Source organism: Typopeltis vanoorti, chromosome 18 (assembly GCF_054136105.1).
Source record: "Typopeltis vanoorti isolate ZY-2024b chromosome 18, IOZ_Tvanoo_1.0, whole genome shotgun sequence".
NCBI lineage: Eukaryota > Metazoa > Arthropoda > Arachnida > Uropygi > Thelyphonidae > Typopeltis > Typopeltis vanoorti.
The window spans coordinates 20,358,065-20,378,454 of record NC_143566.1 but is presented as its reverse complement, the minus strand read 5'-3'; the positions used below and the strand labels follow the sequence as shown (position 1 = coordinate 20,378,454).

Here is a 20,390-nt window from a genome sequence, read left to right as displayed (position 1 = left end):
CTTGTTTGGCCAGAGTAGGACAATTTGCAGCTGCAAGGGACCTGGTATACACCAGGTAGGTCTAGGGGAAGTGGTTGGTCTTTGGTAGAGCGGATAAGGGATACCAACTTTTTATATGGTCTGTAACAAGAAGTAAGGTCATATTTTTTAAGGATATTGGTTATTTTCTCAGAGGTGCCCTGGATGTAGGGGATGGTGATAGATTTGGTGTAATCTTTATTGTGGAGGGGGGTTGTGGTTTACTGGTTTTAGTATTTTTTGGATTTTTTTGGAGTTATAGCCATTGGCTAAGAAAGTGTTGAGGATGTGGTTTAGTTCAGTAGTTAGGGCCTTGTCATCTGAGCAGATTCATTTTGCCCTGTTATATAGTGTTTTTATAACCCCATATTGTTGTGAGGGGGGGTGGATTACTGGTGAATGTATCTGCCAGTATGGGTGGGTTTTCTGTAAACAGAGAAAACCAAAGATCCATCAAAATGGTGAGTGATTAAAGTGTCTAGGAAGGGGAGGGTGTTGTTTTCCTCTTTTTCTAAGGTGAACTGGACTCTGGAGTGTTGGTTGTTTAAGTGTGTTAGGAAGGAGTGGAGTGTGTCTGAGCCATGTGGCCAAATAGCGAACACATCATCCATGTAACGAAGCCAAATAGTGGGTTTTTGTGGAGGCGGAGTTTAAGGCTTTCTCTTCAAAGGTCTCCATAAAGAAATTGGCCAAGGGTGGGGAAAGTGGTGAACCCATGGCTGTCCCCTCTATCTGTTTGTAGAACTTTCCTTGCCAAACGAAATAGCCTGAGTTCATTGTGAACTGAAATAGGGCTGAGATATCAGGAGGGAACTTGGCTTGGATGAGCTCTAGGGTTTCTTTGAGTGGGACATTAGTGAATAGGGAGTAGACGTCAAAACTGACCATTATGTCAGTGTGTTGGAGTGAGAGGCTTTCTATACTGGCTTTAAAGTGGGCTGAGTTTTTTATGTGATGGTGTGTTGCCAATATAGTGTGTGAGCATTTTGGCTAAATGTTTGGCTAATTTATATGTGGGGAATCAATGCCATCCACTATGGGACATAATGGCACATTTTGTTTATGTATTTTTGGGAGTCCATATAATCGTGGGGGGGGGGGTCTAGAGTTATAAGGTTTTAGTTTGTTAGTGACTTTCTTAAGGAGTCTGTGGAGAGTTCTAATCTGAGAGCTGGTAGGATTATATTCAATAGGGAGGTAAGTAGTACGGTCTAGTACTAAAGCATTAAGTTTACCTTTGTAGTCCTTTTGATTGAACACCACAGTGGCGTTTCCCTTATCCGCTTTGGTGATTACTACTTTTTTGTTATTCTTCATTTCTTGTAGGGCTGCATATTCATCTTTGGATAAGTTGGTTTTTGGAGGTTTGGCTTTAGTGAGAACACTGACTACATTCAGTCTGACGTTGTTGGCAATATGGTTAGGAAGGTTGCGAATCCCACGTTCTATTTGGATCATGATTTCCTCGGCAGGTATTCTTTTAGGAGCTAGGGCGAAATTGTGACCACGTGCAAGTGCGGTGAATGCTTCAGGCTTTAAAACTACCGACGAGAGGTTGACTACAGTGTTGAGTGGTGGCTGTGGTAAGGAAGTAGAATTCTTTATCAGGTTTTCATATTTTTTCAAGTGCCGACTTCGTATTTTTTCGAATTCTTTTCTTGCTGATGCGCATGAGACGTGATAAAGTATCGTCCATAGATCATGGCCGAGTGTATTCGAAAGCTCTTCCTCTAGCGCCCGTAAGATTTTGTTTTCGTCAGCAAGGAGAACACGCATCGCGGTAATTTGTTCTCTTAACAGGGCTTCAGTACTTCTTGGTACTTCAGCCCAACTGCCAAGACAACCAAATTAGCCCACCAGAGGGCACCATTAGGACTTTAGGAACAATATTACTTTCTTGCTTGTTTCCTCATTTGCTTTTGTTAGTGCCTGCGTGCACATACCATATCTTGATGTTCCTGAAGATGGCAACATGACATTGCTGAAATATAGAAGTTATTCATTAAAGTTACCTTTAATTAATATACTTTATATGCGTTGTTAATTCCGTAAACTAATTACCAGTCACATAAAAACTGCTGCATGACCCAACTCGAAAGTTGCACCTTCGATTACAATACACTCTGCAGTCAAAACTATAAACGCATTTATTACTTTTATTCATAGGGCTGTCTTATAAAACAATCAATCTCATTACTTAACAGACACAGTGCGTAGTTGTTGCAAAGTGCTCACTCTACAAGAATGTATGTAATCTGTATGTGGAGATATCGCAATGCCTGATGTGATTGAAGTGGATGAACTGTATGCAGGTACAGTCATGGGATTGAATGAATTATTAATTCAAAAGTTATAAGAATGTACAAGAATATTGATTGACCAGGCTCTTAATTTAAATCTCAGCTCTGGTGGAGTCCAGAGCAGTGGTGGAGGGCAGATTGTTCCTTAATGAAGGAGGCTCCCAGACAGAGGTAACATAATTTAGACCGGACAAGGCAAATTTCTTAGTGACAGAAGTATCAGAAAATTTGATTAATAGCACAACTCAGGAATAGATAGATAGATAGGAATATGATACTCTCTGAGAAGGACAACATAGTTTTGGAAAGGGCGTGTCTTGCATTAATAATTTACTCACTTTTTATAATGCAGTAGAGATGCACTTTAGGAAGAAAATATTACAAATTGTGTATTACACTGATGGAACTGGACTTCAGGGAATGATAGTGAAAGGGATTTGAAGTTCAGTCTATTTTGTATATTGCATAAGTAGACAATATAATCAAAGGATCACATGGATGTTGAAAAACATGCTGACAAATGACACTAAGAAACTTATTGTCATAAGTCTTACAGATAAGACCTTACAAATAAGAAACTTATCTGTAAGGTCTTGGTACATGTGGATTGATGTGCACAGATGTGGTTGCATTGGTTTCTTAGATATGTAAAACTGTTGGAGAAGAACCTGACATGACTGATCTGTAGAATGCTCTGCTATGATGATAAACCAAAAATTTGTAGATTACAAAGCATAGTGAGAGGCAGAAAAGAGGAGATATAGCAGAAACATATTACTAAAGGGATTTTATAGGACTGATGTAGAAAAATTTTTCAGTACGTGACAAGAAGGGAGAGAGCAAGGATTGGAATAATACTTTTTTGCTTGGTGAATGAGTGGAACTGGTTGCAGAAGTCAGTCTTGAGTGCTCTGTTAGTCTCTCTCTCTCCCCCCCCCACAATGAATCTTCATTCTCCATGGAAATTCTTGTGTTATATTAATAATCACTTGGTTGAGTGATAGAAGCTTTGTAGCAGGTTTGTTATTATTTCTGTAAAGTTTGCAATAGTAGTAGTAGTAATAATAATGGTATAGTACTTTGTTTAAAGTTATTAGTGGTGTTGGCTTATGAGAAATCTGAAACTTCTCTTATAGAAATTAAATAACTGATTTTATAATGCAGTTTCAGGGTAACTCATGGAAGTAGCATAATAGTGTGGGAACTCAGAAATTTTCGTTGACTGGAAAATTTCTTTCACTGCATACAAACCTTATTTGCAATTCAGTATAGATGAAACTTGAATTTTTTATAGGACATTTAAGGAATTCCTGTACATCCTTAATTTCAGAGAAATTATTTATGCAGCCATATTCCCATAAGCAAATGTAATATATTCAAAGCACTGCTTTTAATTTAACATTCAATTTAAATATTGTTTCATTTTGGATGAAATCTATTCTTCTAGTTTTTTGTGATTCAGTGTTTATCTGTTTTATAGACATTCTGGTGTCTTACTTCTCCCTGAATTATCACGGTCAGATGCACATGCAGCTATAAAAGATAGCACAGCTTTGATCAATTCCTCGAATAGTGAATCCATGTGTTCTTCCATTTTAGAGGTTTTATACTTTTTTATACTTTATACTTTTTATACTCTTTATACTTAATAAAAATTTGCAATTTCAAAATGTTTTGCTGTGTGATTTATCACATTGTTGTCTACATGATCTATTGACCAAACTTTTTATTAATATAGTATCACTTTGATTTAGAATAATGATTGTAATGCCAGTAAACATAATTATCATTTCCTGATATCTACTCTCAAGAGAAGCACCAGCAGAATCGTTATATTTTAATTTCACCTTAAGAAAAGTACACAAATATCTGAAACCGCAGTAAAAATCCATTATTTTCATGAAAACATCATAGCCTACTGAATTCTCACTGTAGTAAATGTCATTATATCAAATCCACTTCATTTGTCAAGTATATATATGTGACTCAAGACCTCTATGGCAGGTTCGGCTCATGTCATCTAGAACAAAACAGATAAATGTTATTCATAGTCATATCATGATAAAACTACATCCAACTTTTGAGTCTGACTTTTGCCACAACTGGATATACGTTATTGAGACTCTGTATTTGGTATCCTTACAGAAATTTACAAAAACTGTTTCAGTTATTTTTAGGCTGTTTTCATATGCAAAATTTGGTAAAATGTTTTAAAATTATACAAATGAGAAATAAAGTTAAATGAAATTTTTTGGAGGGGGATTTACATCTGTGTTCACTAAACTCAGCTTTGGTTACAGTCAAATAATCTTTTAATTGCCAAATTTAGCAAAATGTTTCAGAATGATGGTGAGGTTCTGCTCTGGCCAGATAGAATTTAGTAAAATTTTCTATTTAGGATCTCGAAAAGATCCTAAATAGAATGAAGTTTTTTTTTTTAAATTATCAAGTTTTGGATTCAGACCATTTTTTGTGACAAAATTAAATTATTTGGTTATACTACTTTAAAAAAAGTGATTCTGGGCTTGTGGTTATTTAAATTTAAAGGATAATACCACTTATATTAGAAATTTTTTCACATCCTTGAATAAAAATAACATCAAGTATGGGATAGTTAGTTTAAAGTGTCAGGATAGTGGTGGGCTTAAGGGGCTTTTGCACTTTATGTACACTAATGCCAGGAGTATTTGGAACAAGCAGGAGGAATTTTTGGCATTGGTTGGCTCATCCTGGCCAAAGGTTATTGGCATTAGTGAGACATGGCTAACAGAAGATGATATAGTTAGTGGGATAAAATGTGAAGGGTATAGTGTGTTCAGGGAGAATAGAAAGAAAAGAATGTGAGCAGGAATGTTATTGATGATAGCCGATGAACTGCAACCAAAGAGTAGAAGATCAACTGCAGGACAGTGAAAATAACACATCTGAAGCTATCTTATGTGAGATTGAGGCCAACAGAACAAAATATACAATTGGATGCTGCTATAGACCAGGGGATAGAAAAGATGATGGAGATAGTATGCATCGGCAAATAGACTTAATGAGTGGAGGACAGGTAATTATTATGGGGGATTTCAACTATGGGAAAATAGATTGGAAGGAGGAGAGAGGACACATGGGAAGAAGGAAATGGATTTTATGCAGTTACTAAGGGATAATTACCTGAGACAGCATGTAATGGAATATACTAGGGGTTTGAGAGTGCTCGATCTAGTAATTGCATCTGATAAAATGTCTATAAATGAATATGACCACGTTGCTACCAATTAGTGAGAGTGATTATATGGTGTTGACCTGGGAGGTGGCTAAATGTGTGGAATTTTTAGTTAAAACGGGGTATATGTGGAATTACAGGGCTGGTAAGTATGACAAGCGTAGGAGATGCTTGGATTGGTGCCATGGCATGTAAAACTGTGAGGGCTGGATGTTGATAATGCATGGGAAGTGGTAAAGGAATGTTCAAGGGCAGTGATGGTGGACTGCATACCTAGAGTCAGGAGAGTAAATTAAGTGGGAGTTAAATGGATGAATATCATCATTAAGCGGGAGCTGCAAAAAAAAAGAAAAAGAAAGAAACAACTGTGGAGGGAATTTAAAAAGAAAGGTGACCTGCAGGTACATGAACAGTACAAGGCACAGCCCTTCTGGGCTGTGCCTTGTACTGTTCATGTGTGATAAGAAAGGCAAAAAGCAGATTATGAAAGGAAGTTAGCATTGCAAGCTAGAGAGAATTCCAAAACAATTCTTTCAATATACTGCAAGTTAAAGAAAGAACGTATATGGCAGAATGATTTTAAGGAATGCCAATGGTAGGGAGGTAACTGAATCAGTCAATCGGTTATCTCCCAGATAGTAGTTTATTCAGGAGTAGAGTCCAAAAGAAGGCTTGTGACTAGTGGCATGCCACAGGGCTCTGTTCTTGTACCTCTACTGTTTAATTTGTTTATTAATAATATAGGAAAGGATCTGAGAGGAACTGTTTTGCCGATGATGCAATGTTGGGTAGAGTAATAGTTATTGACAAATTTAACTGGATGATGGATTTTGACATCATCCAGAAAAATTTTGATGATGTCAAAATTTTGCAGGATGATTTGGATAGATTGGCAGACTGGGCAAAGGAGAATGGATGTCAGTTTAAGGTGGCAAAGTGTAAGGTTATGCATTTTGGAGTCAAAAGATTACCAGCTGTATACCACATAGGTGGAACTGTACTCCAGAAAATTGACAAAGCCAGAGACTTGAGATTGTTAGCGAATAGGGAGTTCAAGTTTAGGAGGCACATAGCAAAAGTGGCTAAAGCAACTCATCAGATCACTTGGTTACTGAAGAATACTTTGATGAGCAGAGACAAGCAGGTTATTGTTCCTCTTTATCAAGACTTGATAAGACCCCCATCTTGACTACTGCCGCACAGATTTGAGTGCTAGATTTCTTGTTGATGATGAGGAGGAGAGGACCAGAGGCAAGTGACCAAGATGATAGCAGGTCTATGGAATGAACCTTATGAGAACAGGGTGAAGATTCGTGGGTTACAGAAACTGGCTGATAGGTGGAAAATGAGTGATATGATTGAGACATACAAATTACTGAGGGATTTTTACTAGATGAGTTCAGAGGAAATTTTTCAGAACAGATTTGGTGGTGGAAGAACTAGGGGCCATCCATGGAAACTAGGTTTTTTTTTGAGAATGGTGAATCAGTGAAATAGGTTGCCAGAGTCTGTTGTGGATGCCATGACTGTGAATGAGTTCAAAGCAAAGTATGATAGATACTGCGCAAGTGTTGGATAGTTCTAAACATGATGTTTAGGATCTCCCTCGATGAGTCTAAAGACGCCTTGAAGTTGCCCATAATAATAATATCTTAATTTTTAATATTGTTTTTCATATTTCATAGATCTATTTGTTCACTCCCTTAATTTGCTCAACTTTAATTGTTTTATTTTCTAACTCAACTAAACTCCTGTATTATTTGATGTGCATCTATTTATCTCACCATACCAGTCTTGTTTAATTTGTTCTCTTTATTAAATATGTTCCTAAATTGTTGAATTGTAAAAGAAAATGCTACAGTTATAATACAGGACTGTAATTCATTTTTCACATGGTTTTTCTATTGATGCAGTTAGTAGGTATCCATCTGAGTATGAACAAACAAGAGCGGGTTGACATTTGGGAGGTTTTCCTCCTAAACTGTATTCTGTAGTGGCTTAAACCAAAATACAATTATGTTACAAGATGATTATTATTATTATTAAGAACCTCCTTGCAATAAGTCTTGTGACTTCAAGGAATCCCATCCAAGACCAGACAAAGTCTAGCACACCTCTCAAGCTCAACCATTCATATTTCCACCACCCTGTCAGAAGTGCATTCCACAGTTCAACCACCCTCCATGCAAAGTAACTCATCCTCTTGCTCATGACTTCCTTTCACAGCTTCAGTGAATGGCCTGAATGATAAAATATCATGCTAGCTGAAGTATTGTCTAATTAAACAAGACCCTGCTGGTTTTCATCAAAGAACTAGGATGGACAAACTCAACATCAGCAGAATTCAAGATAGAAACCATTGCATAATCAACCGAAAAGAAATGGAACTAACAGAAGTATTATAACAACATAATTTAGTACAGCAGGTAGGAGCATGCTGTACCAAAACAAAGATGACAAGAACAGGTGGGATTCTTCAAACAACTACTACAAGATGTTATATTCTGGCATAACCAAGGAAAGTAATGATCCAAGAAAGGAAGTAGCTGTAGTATTCAACACTAAATATGAGGATATGACAATTGTACTTAATTGTGTCTATTATCCTACAGAAGGTTTTGTTAAGAAGAAGCAGAGAAATTTTTTGAATCATTAGAGAAGCAGTTGACAAATCAAAAAAAAAAAAGTTGGTCTTTGGAGATTTAAACAGTGTGAAGTGAATACTTGACTTAAAGAAATATCTCAGGAAAATTGGGTGGGAAAGCACCTCTGTAGTGCAACTGGAAGAATGACGAGACATTGTGTCCTTCAGTTGAAAAAGGGGCAAGTTCAGTTCTCATTATGACAAGAGGAATCTTGATATCAGCTTTTGCAATTGAATGTAAGTTAGCCAATCTCATATGGAGAGTGGTAAGAGTTTTTATTATTATTATTATTACAGTAGTATCTCGCTAATCCGAACTAATAAAAACCGTGCTCGTTCGGATTAGTGAGTTTTCGCCCAAGAGACAACAATAACTAGTGTTTAAGACAAAAATAATCAGATTCTAATGGTACATCAGTTTAATTCTGGAAATAAATGAAGTAACTCATAGAAAAAAAAAAAAAGCTACTGTACTGTAATGTAAAACTTAAAAAGTAATATAAGTTTATTTTAGTAAAAAATTTAGTTTGTATATATCTTTATTGTTGAGGATTTTGATTTAATAAAATTGCATAGTTCAGTACATAACTTAATTTGCGTAAAAAATATCACTTTCTTGTACACAACACACAAAACAAAGTTTCACAAAATAACACAAAAAAGTTTTTTTTTTAATTTCTCTGTAAAAAAAGTCACTGATTTTCTTTCGCTTCTTGGAAGTTAAACTTTTTTCGAATGCTTCTTCTCGGAGCTGCATTAGCAAAAAAACTTTGTGGAATGGCGTATCATTCTGATTACCCCATTCTATACACACATTAAAACTGTCACCTGCCTCTTCATGCTTTACTTTTTTTTTTCTTTGAATTCTTTATCGTCATCATCGTCTGCTAATTCATTCTGTAGCGTCATATTTATAATTTAAGCATCTGATTTGATTTAGAGTTCACTTTCGGTTCTACCTGTAATCCATTCCATAACATCTGTTTCTGAAATTTCAACATTTGGATTTATATTTTTAACCAAATTATGCATGTTTTGAATTTCTGGTTTTTGTGTATCACCGTAGTTATCTTCGTAAATTCTAGAAGACCACAGTTTTCTCCGTGATACTCGAATTGCTTCAGGTTTGAGAATTCCCAAGCAACATCAAATGAGAATGCTACATCCTTCAAATTCATATTTTTTATTGATGTGGTAATGTCATAATTTTGGGAAATTACATTTAAAAACAGGTCTTTACGATCTTTTAATTTAATGGATTGTATTATGTTCTGATCCATTGGTTGCAACAATTCAGTACAGTTAGTTTGGAGACAAAATAATAGCACACAAAATAATAATATATAATAAATATAATAAAAATAATAAATAAAACTTTTTTTTTTCTTTCAAACCGCAGTTCAGATTACTGGAGGGTTCGGATTAGCGAGATACTACTGTATTACACCCTCCATGGAGTCAACAGCCTCATTGTGAGAGGTTCATTCAACTGACAACATATTTATCATATAGAATCTTAAAATCCTTAACACTCCTTGCATTAACAACACATTCTGGTAATGCATTCCATTCACTGACAATTCTCAATTTAAAGAATCTACACCTCGCACCCTTCTTCACCACCCTTTTACATAACTTCCAGGAATGACCTCTGGTTCTTCCCCTCTCACCTTCTACTCTTTTTATAATCTCCTCTGGATAAATCTGATAAAATCCTCTCACTAACTTAAATATCTCTATCATATCACCTCTCTTCCTCCTATCCACCAAACTCTGCAACCCACATTTCTTCAACCTCTCTCCATAGCCAGCATTCCAAACTCCTGATATTGTCTTAGTCACTCATCTCTGGACCCTCTCCAATGTCTCCACATCATTGAAAACCAGGTGACCAGATATGAGCACAATAGTCCAAGTATGGTCTGACCAGTGCCTTATACAGTGGCACAACCACTTCCTTATCCTTGCATGTTAGAGTACTTCTTATCACAGCAGCACTACGATGTGCAACCTTTGCAACACTAGCAATATGCTCACTAAACTTTAGTCTACTGTCAACCATCACTCCCAAATCTCTAATCTCATCCACTTCCTGCAGTACACCACCATTGATATAGTACAAAGCCTTATATTTCTACACTCCAAAATGCAACACCTTGCACTTATTGATATTAAAACTACAGCCCCACTCCTTACCATAAAATGCATATAAATTCTAAAACAGGACCTACCCTTTAAAAATCCATGCTGACCATCATAAAGAATGCAATTCCATCAGCCCAATTCTGTATTCTATTCCTTACCAATCTCTCCACACCTTGACCACAACTGCAGTTATACAGACTGGCCTATAATTAGAGACTTCTGTCTTAGAACCATTTTTCATTCCACATACAGGCAGATCAGCTAAAAAACACACTTAATTTATGCTTTGGCTTAATGCAGTTAAGTATTAGGTACAAAAAGAAGGTACAGCCATGGGCTTACCCCCCCCCCCACCCATAGCTAACTTTTACGTGGAAGACTTCATGCAACAAGCTCTAGCGTAAAGTGTCTCAGGTATGATCCAGAAGAAAAAAAATTAAGAAATTTACTCAGCTCATCCAAAGATCCTTTTCCATACCTTGCCCACCCAGGGATTTACAAAATTCAGTGCACCTGCACCTACCCTACATAGGTGAAACGGGGTTCACCATCCCTAGAGGAAAAGACAAACATAAATGCCACATTCCACTATGGAAAAATGAACCTGTCAGACCATGCGCTTCAGACATGTTACAGAATCAACTGGAAAGGCACCGAGTCCCTATGTTGCACCAAAACCTGGTTTGAAAGAAAGTTCAAAGAAGCCTGTGAGATGCTGAAACATTATCCAAATCTGAACAAGAATGATGGATTAATAATTTCAAGAATCTGGAGAACCCATCTTGAAACCCATATAAGCATCCAGAACAACCTCAAACAGAAGAAAACCCTAATAATATAAGAGGACTATAAAAATTGTTTAATATAGTTCTACTATAAAACTGTTTTTTTTTTTAAATATATCATCTGTATATTATTATACTAATATGTATAAAAAGTTTATTTTATTTTGCAAATTAATTTTCATTTTTGTATATATTTTATTTAATTTTTTATTTTATTTTATTTTTCTTTTCACCAGAGGTCAGGCTAGGGTAAACGATTAACAAAGAATTTAGATTTCTCTTACTTTTGTGTAGTGTCATGTAGCTTGTGTCCTGTACATACGTATGTTTTCCTGATGATGACCTCAATACAGAGGTCAAAATGTTGAGTGTTATTTTCTTAATTATAATGTAATTACTCCAACACGTGTGTTTTGGTCTCCATAAATTCTTCACTTTGAATGCTGACCACCATGTAACCTTAAAAGAAAGAAAAGCAAGAAAGATTACTAGCATGGGAAGAAAGGCAAATTCAGATTATGAGAAGAAGCTGGTTAAGCAGGCTAAAGAAATCCCAGAGAGTTCTTTCCAATAAAAGGAAGAATGTGCCAAATAAAAGGAAGAATGATTATGGAAGGATAACTGTAATGATTGCTAATGGTCACATTGTGACAGAAGCAGATGAAATGAAATAATTGAGTTACTGAGTGACCACTTTAGAAGGGTTATCCTCACCATCTAAGTGAGGATATTGCTGGGACAGGAACTGAGGTGAGAATAGAGGTTGATGAATTGGAAGCACTTAGGATATTGGAGAATCTCAATACATATATGGACTTGGGATTAGATAAGATATCAGCCTGCATTTTATGAAAATTTGCAAGATGGTTGGTATATTGCCTTGGACTAGGCTGTTTAACTCAAGTCTCAGCTCTATTGAAGTCCTAAGAAAGTGGAAAGGAGGGACAAAGTAGTTCCTTTGTATCAAGGGGGACTCCAAGACTGGTAGAAAATTATAAATCAATCACTATCTCAGGAATGACTGTAGTCTTTGATCTTTCAGCAACTTTTCCAAAGTTGGTCAACGATCAAAGACAGAATTCAGGAATGGATGGATAAGAATGTGACACACCACTGGCAGGGGTGGGGGAGACATAGCTTTGTGAAAGGTTGGTTATGCCTTTGTAATTTATAAATTTCTATAATTATGATGTGTGAGTTGGATAAAGATGATACACAATGATACTGCTGCATTTTTTTTACAAAGGCATTTGACAGGATACCACATGAAACTCTTTTAGACAAATTGAAACAAATGGGAATGGATACAGTGGAGCTAGAGCTTTTGCCATCTGGGACGGTCCCTGAGTTTGCCATCCCTCTTAATATACACCAGAAATACTACAAAAAGTAAAAACGATGTATAGGGAAATAAATTAAAACACTATGTTTATTTTTGAAGTAAAACTTTAATTTCAACATTCTAAAAGGTTATTTTTCTTGCTTTTCTGTTAGGAAAATCGTTGATGACATTGGCAAAGTCTATTTCATAGTAATGTAGGTAATTCTTAATCAATTTTATTTAGAAAAACTCCTCTCACAACTGGCAACACTTACAGCAATTGTGAGGAAAATTCTCAGTAGTATTACAATATTTAGAAATGAGTTCTCGAGACTGTATTTTAGAATTAACTGCAAAAGTTCAAAAAGGTTCATAGTGCTGCCCAGGATGGACTGCCCCCCCCCCAGCTACACCTCTGGATGGATATGGATACAGAGTATGGGTGGCAATGAACAGATACCAAAGTGGTATATGAAAGAGCAGAATTGTGTTGCAAAACTTTATGCTTGTTTACACACACACCACTGTTTAATTTGTACATAAATGATATAGGTATAGTTTGAAGTGAAATATTCAGTTTTTGTTTTTTTTTGCTGATGATACAAAATTGGGTAGTGTAATAGTTAATCAAGATGATATGAAGAGCTTGCAAGATGATTTGAATATGCTGACAGTAGTGGCATGAGATAATGGGTGCCAGTTTAATGTAGAAAAGTGTCAAGATATGTATTTTGGTATAAAAAGATTACAAGCTATGAATCACATTCAAGGAACTGTACTCCAGGAAATTGATAAAACTAGTGATTTGTTGGTGGTGTTAGATAGTGAGGTGAAGTTCAGAGAGCATATTTCTTAGGTGGTCAAAGTAGCCCATAGAAATACTCAGTTATTGAAGAACACACAAGTATAGAAAAGGAAGTTATTTCCTCTTTATGAAGCCTTAATACATCCACATCTGGATTACTATGCTTAGATCTGGTCACCTGAGTTTCTTTAAGATAAGGATGTGGTGGAGAGGATTCAGAGGCAAGTGACCAAGGTGGTGAATAGTCTGTGGAATGCTTTCTGTATTAATGGATTGAGTGATTTGTGGATTGCAAAAGATTTTTAAGTGAAAAGGGATTGCTTACATTGAGGCTATCCCTGCATCTTATCTTGTCTTCCTCTGTCATTTATCTCACATTGATCCTGGTATATTACACTCATAAGCTCACCATCTTGTTTACATTTCCCTGACTGGCTGCTCACTTTTATCCTTTCATCAAATTCTCTCTCCTATCTTCAGTTTTATCTCATCCATCAACATGCTCCAATCATCTCTTCCTTCACATTCTAGTTATGTCATTTGCAATCATTCCTCTACTCTCATACCTTGTCATTTGCACTTTCTCACAAATCGTTTGTTCCTACCAGCAGAGTTGTCTCTTCTGGAATTTCTTCTCTCTCCAAAGCCTTAGGCACAGTCATCACTCCTCTCAGACTTTCAACACCTGCTTCATTTTCACATCTTTCACCACTGAGTCTGCATACAGTGCTACACTACGTTACACTATTCCACTGCAATCATTCATCTTTGAGTTACCCCCACTGCCACCTTCCTTCTTAGACCTCCAACAACCAATCTCTTATCTAAATGTCCTCTCCCACTCTGTCTGCACATGCCTTAATTCGTTCCTCAGCCTTACCAATTCTTTTCTAACATCCTCATGTATGTTCATAGCTTCAATTTTAGCTTCTTTACCATTCTTCCCTCATTCATCTTCTGTTCCACTGTCCAGTGGCATAGGAATGCTATGGCATTAGGACAGTTGCCAAGAGTGCTAATGTCAGAAAGGCACCAGTATTATATACTAGTTATGTCCGACTAAAAAAAATGCACAGCTATGAATTTTCCAAGTGTGCCAAAATTTTCATTCACCACATTTGCACCATCTTCACTATTTCCAACCTTTGTATTGTATCGCCTTGCATCATTCATGCTGTTATCAGATACTTTGTTCACCAGATTGCTCAAGGCTTTTTTTTTATATTAAAAAAAAAAGAACGGGGCTAGAATATTTTTTTATATTAAAAAAAACATTCTAGCCCCATTCTCATCCTCAGTCACTGTTCTCTGATTCCTTTTATAATATTCTTTTCTCCACTATTCTCTTCTTCTTTGGTGCATCAATCTGAAAATTGGTAAATATAGCAGCACATCACAACATCCTGTCTTGTGACTTCCTTTTTATCTCTTCATAACTCTTAGCACTAGTTAGCATCATTATTTTATTTATATATGAAATTCTTGGTCTGCCTCATGGCCTCTTTCCTTCTACAGTCCCCTCCATTATTTCTTAATCAGTCCCCCATGCCTCAAATGGTGTCCAATTAATCTTTTTCTTCTCTTATTGATGTGTTTCATTAATGACTGCTCTTCATGAACTATATTCAGAACTTCTTCATTACTTTTCTTTTTTATGACTTATTTTTCACAGTATTAACAACACCACAAACACTTTTATCAACAAAGATGTTTTATTAACGCCTATATTTCGCTGATTTTCAACTCAGCATCATCAGAGCACCACACACAAGTAAACGCGACAGTGAGTGAGTGAAACAATATAATTGCAAAAGACAAAAGATCTAAAGGAGTGTCCAAAGTGTGGTCTGCCAGTCCTGCGGACTGGCAGACCATGCTTTGGACACTCCTTCACACAGGATTAGATGGAGGAAAACGAATGTGCTATTTAGGAGTCGTTATAGATCTGAAAGATTATTTTTTGAGTCAGCAATGGCTTTGAAGAATTCTCCCAACCTTAACAAATATGGTTGCATTAATTTGCCAAAAATTTGGGAGACGGTTATCCTGTGTAAAACTCCTGGATAACTGCTGTTTTTTTTTTTTTTTCGTTAGAGGGCGCCAAAAATAGGACTTTAGATCTTTTGTCTTTTGCAATTATATTGTTTCACTCACTCACTGTCGCGTTTACTTGTGTGTGGTGCTCTGATGATGCTGAGTTGAAAATCAGCGAAATATAAGCGTTAATAAAACATCTTTGTTGATAAAAGTGTTTGTGGTGTTGTTAATATCGTGAAAAATAAGTCATGAATAACCATCAACACCTAAGCTTATCTGTTAGATTGACGTTTCTTTTTTGTCCAACTAATTTTCATCATCTTTCTCCAGTGCCAAATTTCAAATGCCTCCAACTTTTTCATGTCTTGTTTTGTTAGAGTCCAGGCCTCACAACCATATAATGCAATGCTCCATATGTATGTTTTCACTAGCCTTTTTTTTGAGCTGGATGCTAAGTCCTTTACTGGTAAAATGTTTCTTCTGTTATAGAATGCTTTTTTGGCTGGGATTATTCGTGCTTTAATATCTGATTGGTTTCTTCCATCTTCTATGATAAGACTTCCAAGATATTTAAAAGAGGATACCTATTGTAGTAGGTTATTATTTATTTCCAGGTTTATTTTCATTGGATTTGCTTTACTTGTAATTAATAATTTTGTTTTCTTATAATTAATTTTTAGGCTGTACTGTGTGAAGATTTCTTCCATCTTCGTTAGGGTGGCTTTCAGTTTGTTTTCGTTATCAGCTAGAACTGCTATATCATCCGCAAACCGTAGCCAGTTAATATCAATTCCATTTATCTTAGTTTCGGTTTCTATTAGTTCTTTCAGTTTATTTATTGCATCTTCAATATACAGATTAAACAATATGGGTGAAGGAGAGCACCCCTGTCTTACACCTCTACATATTTTTGCTATTGCGGTTTTTGTTGTATTGCTGGCTGCTTCTCCACTATTACACTTTTAAACCTTCAGAATATTTATGTTCTATTTTCTTACCAGTCTTCCTAACTTTTCTTTTATACATAATTTGCGATTTTTTAACATTTTTATCCGTGATCTCCAAGAGCACATGCTGACTTACTTGTTAGAAATCTTTTGATATGATTTCTTATTTTCAATGACTACCTCTTTAACTTCAGATATATGAAGCTCTGATTTTTCTATCCTTGCAGGCTACTTTACCACATGCTTTCCTAGCTGAATTAATCAGTGTTTTCTTCATATTTTGCCATTGAATCTGTAAGCCATTGTTCTAGTTTTAAAACTTTTATTTTTATCCACAGTTTAGATATTATTATTATGATTCAGGACCTCCATGGAGTCACAAGACTCACTGTGTGACATCCACTCTAGAAAACAGTCTATCATACTACTCCTTGAACCCACTGCCCATTTATGCTCTCACCACTCTATCAAGCATGCATTCCACGGTTCATCCTACCCTCCATGCCAAGAAACTACTCCTTACTCTCTTGCTCACGACTTCTTTTTGCAACTTATCCCTTGTCTTCACTCATTCTCCCTGCTCCACCAAATAAAAGAAATCCCCCAATGTCAGCCCTGCAACTACCTTTCAACAATTTGTCTCGTTCATATCACCTATCTTCCAAATATATACCAAATATCTTCTTCTATCTACCAAATTTTGCAGTCCAAATTCTCTCAGTCTATCCTCATAACTAACATAACTGATGTACAGTCCTGATATTATCTTTGTTATCTGCTTCTGCACTCTTTCCACGGTTTGTTTACCCCGTTCAAATCCTGGGGACCAAATTTGAGTACAGTAATCCAGGTGTAGTCTGATCAAGGCTTTATACAGTGGAATGACAACTCATCTCTGCAGGTTAACATCCTTCTTAGTAATGCAGCAATCCTCTGGGTTTGCTGCATCACCTTCACCACCTTTGCAGTATGTTCTCTAAATTTCATGTGTATCGATCATTAGTCCCAGATCCCTTGTCTCCTCCAGTACAATTCTTTCACCAGAGTATGCAGCCTCCCATCAATGTATCCCAAACTTCAAGACTTTACATTTAATTATTATTATTATTACATGACACCTCCAGGGAGTCCAGTGACTCATCGAGGGAGGGCACCTACTCTACAACTCTCTATCTCCACAACTCAGTTCACAACTGCAACAACTCCAACCAGTAAGTGACACTCCAATTCATTTTCCAAACTGTCCAGTTTATTCAAATCCTTTTGCAAGGTTACTGCATCTGTACTATTACTAATAACCCTTCTCAGCTTCACATTTTCTGCAAACAACTGAATATCCCCCTTGCAATCCATTTTTTTTTTTATTCATATGGAGTTTCCTCCCTTTTTCTCCTCCGTCCCAACTGGGGCGAGTTGAGCCCCCTCATGGGGGGGGGTTAAGTATTTATGACTGTAGATCCGTGTGTGTTCATGGGGCCGGTTTGCCTGCTTGTAGGATGAAAAACCCCAGATAAACTGGTGGGAAAAACCCTGCTGTCCACTCCCAAGACCGGCTAACTTGGCTATGGCTGAGGAAGATCCTTAAGCTCCTCACGTCGTTTACGGGAATCGAACCTAGGACACTCCTTCCCCAGGCATATGGTTGCGAAGTGCATAGCCACTAGGCTTACCGCGCTGACTTGCAATCCATTGACAATACAGGACTGATGACCAACCTGTGTGTGAAAAGTGCAACATACATCTTACTATTTGTCATGTTTTGTTGGAGTGCCAGCACATTACACAAGAGAGGAATAAAATTTTTACCTGTCAAGACAAGCTAAATAGACTCTGGCAGATGTTATCAGACTCAAACAGATTGCATGTTTTTTAACCTTTCACAAAGAATTAAAGAATTAATTTGTACATTAAAGAATTAATTTGTACAACACATTCGACTGTAACTTTATTTACAAGGGTTGTTCGATAAGTCCATGCAAAAATGAAGAAAACATAATTTTTTTGGGACAAACATTTTTTATTTTTCAACACAGTCTCCTTTGAGGTCACCTGAGTTTCTTCAAGTATACACTTAGTTTCTTCCTCGTATGCACTTAGTCCAATGATGCTCGAGTTTTTTAATCCCATCTACATGCTATGATTTATCCAACTCTTCAAAATAAGCAGTTGTTTCGGCAATCACCTCATCGTTTGATGAAAATCTCTTTCCTGCCAGCCATTTTTTTCATGTTAAAGATGCCAAGCTATTTTAAACCTGGTTTTACTCCATTTCCCAAGTAAGCAAACAGACAAATAAGTCAAGTTTGCACCTGCATGTATTGCAAGGTGCAAACATTGACCTATAAAGTAGTACAAATCTAGGCAACTTGTTCCTGAGATTTTTATTTAATAAGGTCAAAGCACCTTATAGTAACTTGTTTTGGTAAAATACTTATAAGCTCTGTATTACTTAACCTTGGTATTTCTAAGCCTGCCTCCCACTGATGAGACCTCGTTGAAACAGCTTGCCTCTAATGCATAGCATCATACATATCCTCAAGGAGATGGGCTTTGCATTAAGGGTAAATATTAAGAATAGTGATCAGAGCTTATTTCACCTTTACCATGAGTTGCCTAGACTTGTACTACTTTACGAGTCACCTAGACTTGCAATACATGCAGGTGCAAACTTGACTTATTTGTCTGTTTGCTTACTTGGGAAATGGAGTAAAACTAGGTTTAAAATAGCTTGGCATCTTTAACATATATTATACCCAAGGTAAAAAACTTTCTACATTTTTTTCATGTTTGGAAACAGATAGTAGTCTGAGGGAGCCAAATCTGGAGAGTGCTGGGGGGGGAGGACTTTGTAGCATAAATCGAACAATTTTGCGGTCACAATTGCAGAAGAATGTTGAAAAAGATTATTTTTCACCAAGTGTGGTCATTTTCCTTTATTTTATTATTTAAACGATCCAGCAAAGACTCATAATACACTCCGGTAATTGTTTTGCTTTTTTCTAAGAAGTCTATGAAGATTATTCCATGAGCATCCCAGAAGATGGTGGCCATAACCTTTCTTGCTTAAGGAACGGTTTTAGCTTTCTTTGGTGCAGATTCTCCACTTGCAACCCATTGTTTTGACTGTTCCTTGGTCTCAGCATGGTAGTGATGAATCCATGTTTCGTCCACTGTTATGAAACGACACAAAAATTCCTCTGCATTCCATTGAAACAGCTTCGAGCTGTCCTTGCAACAGTTCACATGTTGACGCTTTTGATCCAGTGTGAGCAAATGCAGCACCCATCTTGCAGATAGTTTTCTCATATGTAAATGTTCATGTAAAATACTATGTATGCAGTCATTTGAGATATTGCATTGCTTAACTTAATTTTTGTACATACATACATGTTATTTTCTAATTTATCTTTGACTTTATGTACTGCTATAACCTTTGCTGTAATTTTATTTATATGTAGATACTGCATTGCTTAACTTAATTTTTGTACATTTATATTATTTACTAATTTATTTTTGACTATTTATGTATTGCTGTAGCCTTTGCTATGGCACAGCTGCTCTTGCATCAATAAACCATAAACCAATCAACCATCAAACCTCTTTTCAGTTTGGTTGTTTGTTTTCTGCATGATGAACTATCCACTAGTAATTCCCCCACATCTATTGCCATACTAATCAAGGTGCAGCTGATCTCTCTGTCTGGAAAAATTTTATTATTTCCAAACTGGTCTCTTACATTTACAAACAGTATTCCTTGTGTTTGCATATACCGCTCTCAAAATTCCAATGAATACATGCCTGTTCAGTTATATTCTGTTATGCCTTGATAACAGTTAATAAATCTGCGGTTCCCACACTTCTCTTTCATTGAATTTAAATTATTGAATTCCAAAGAGATATACAGACCAAAGACCACTGAGTCTTTGGTCTGTAACAAATGTTTACTTTGTAAATATATCACCTTCATTATTTTTGCTTTTCAGATATAGTCAATGAAACATATTCACATAACTAAGAACTCACCAACATTTTTTATAATGTAACAGGCCTGTTATGTTATTGTAAAAACTTCCTTTTCTAAAGTTCTTATTATAATTAATTGAGTCAGTGCCAAACATGGATCTAATATTTACTAATATCACATAAATCATTAAAAAATTTTCTATTTAGCATT

At 36.2% G+C, this 20,390-nt stretch overlaps 1 protein-coding gene across 2 annotated transcripts in view; it reads left to right on the top strand.

Annotated features, from left to right (window-relative positions):
• Positions 1 to 20,390, top strand: part of LOC150096523 (glycosyltransferase 1 domain-containing protein 1-like) — a 171,689-nt gene that overhangs the window by 133,042 nt on the left and 18,257 nt on the right. For both annotated transcript variants that reach the window (XM_090408433.1, XM_090408432.1), the window contains exon 8: positions 3,799 to 3,919. In XM_090408433.1, coding sequence (XP_090264559.1) covers positions 3,799 to 3,919 — 121 coding nt within the window. The remainder of the gene's footprint in view (positions 1 to 3,798; positions 3,920 to 20,390) is intronic.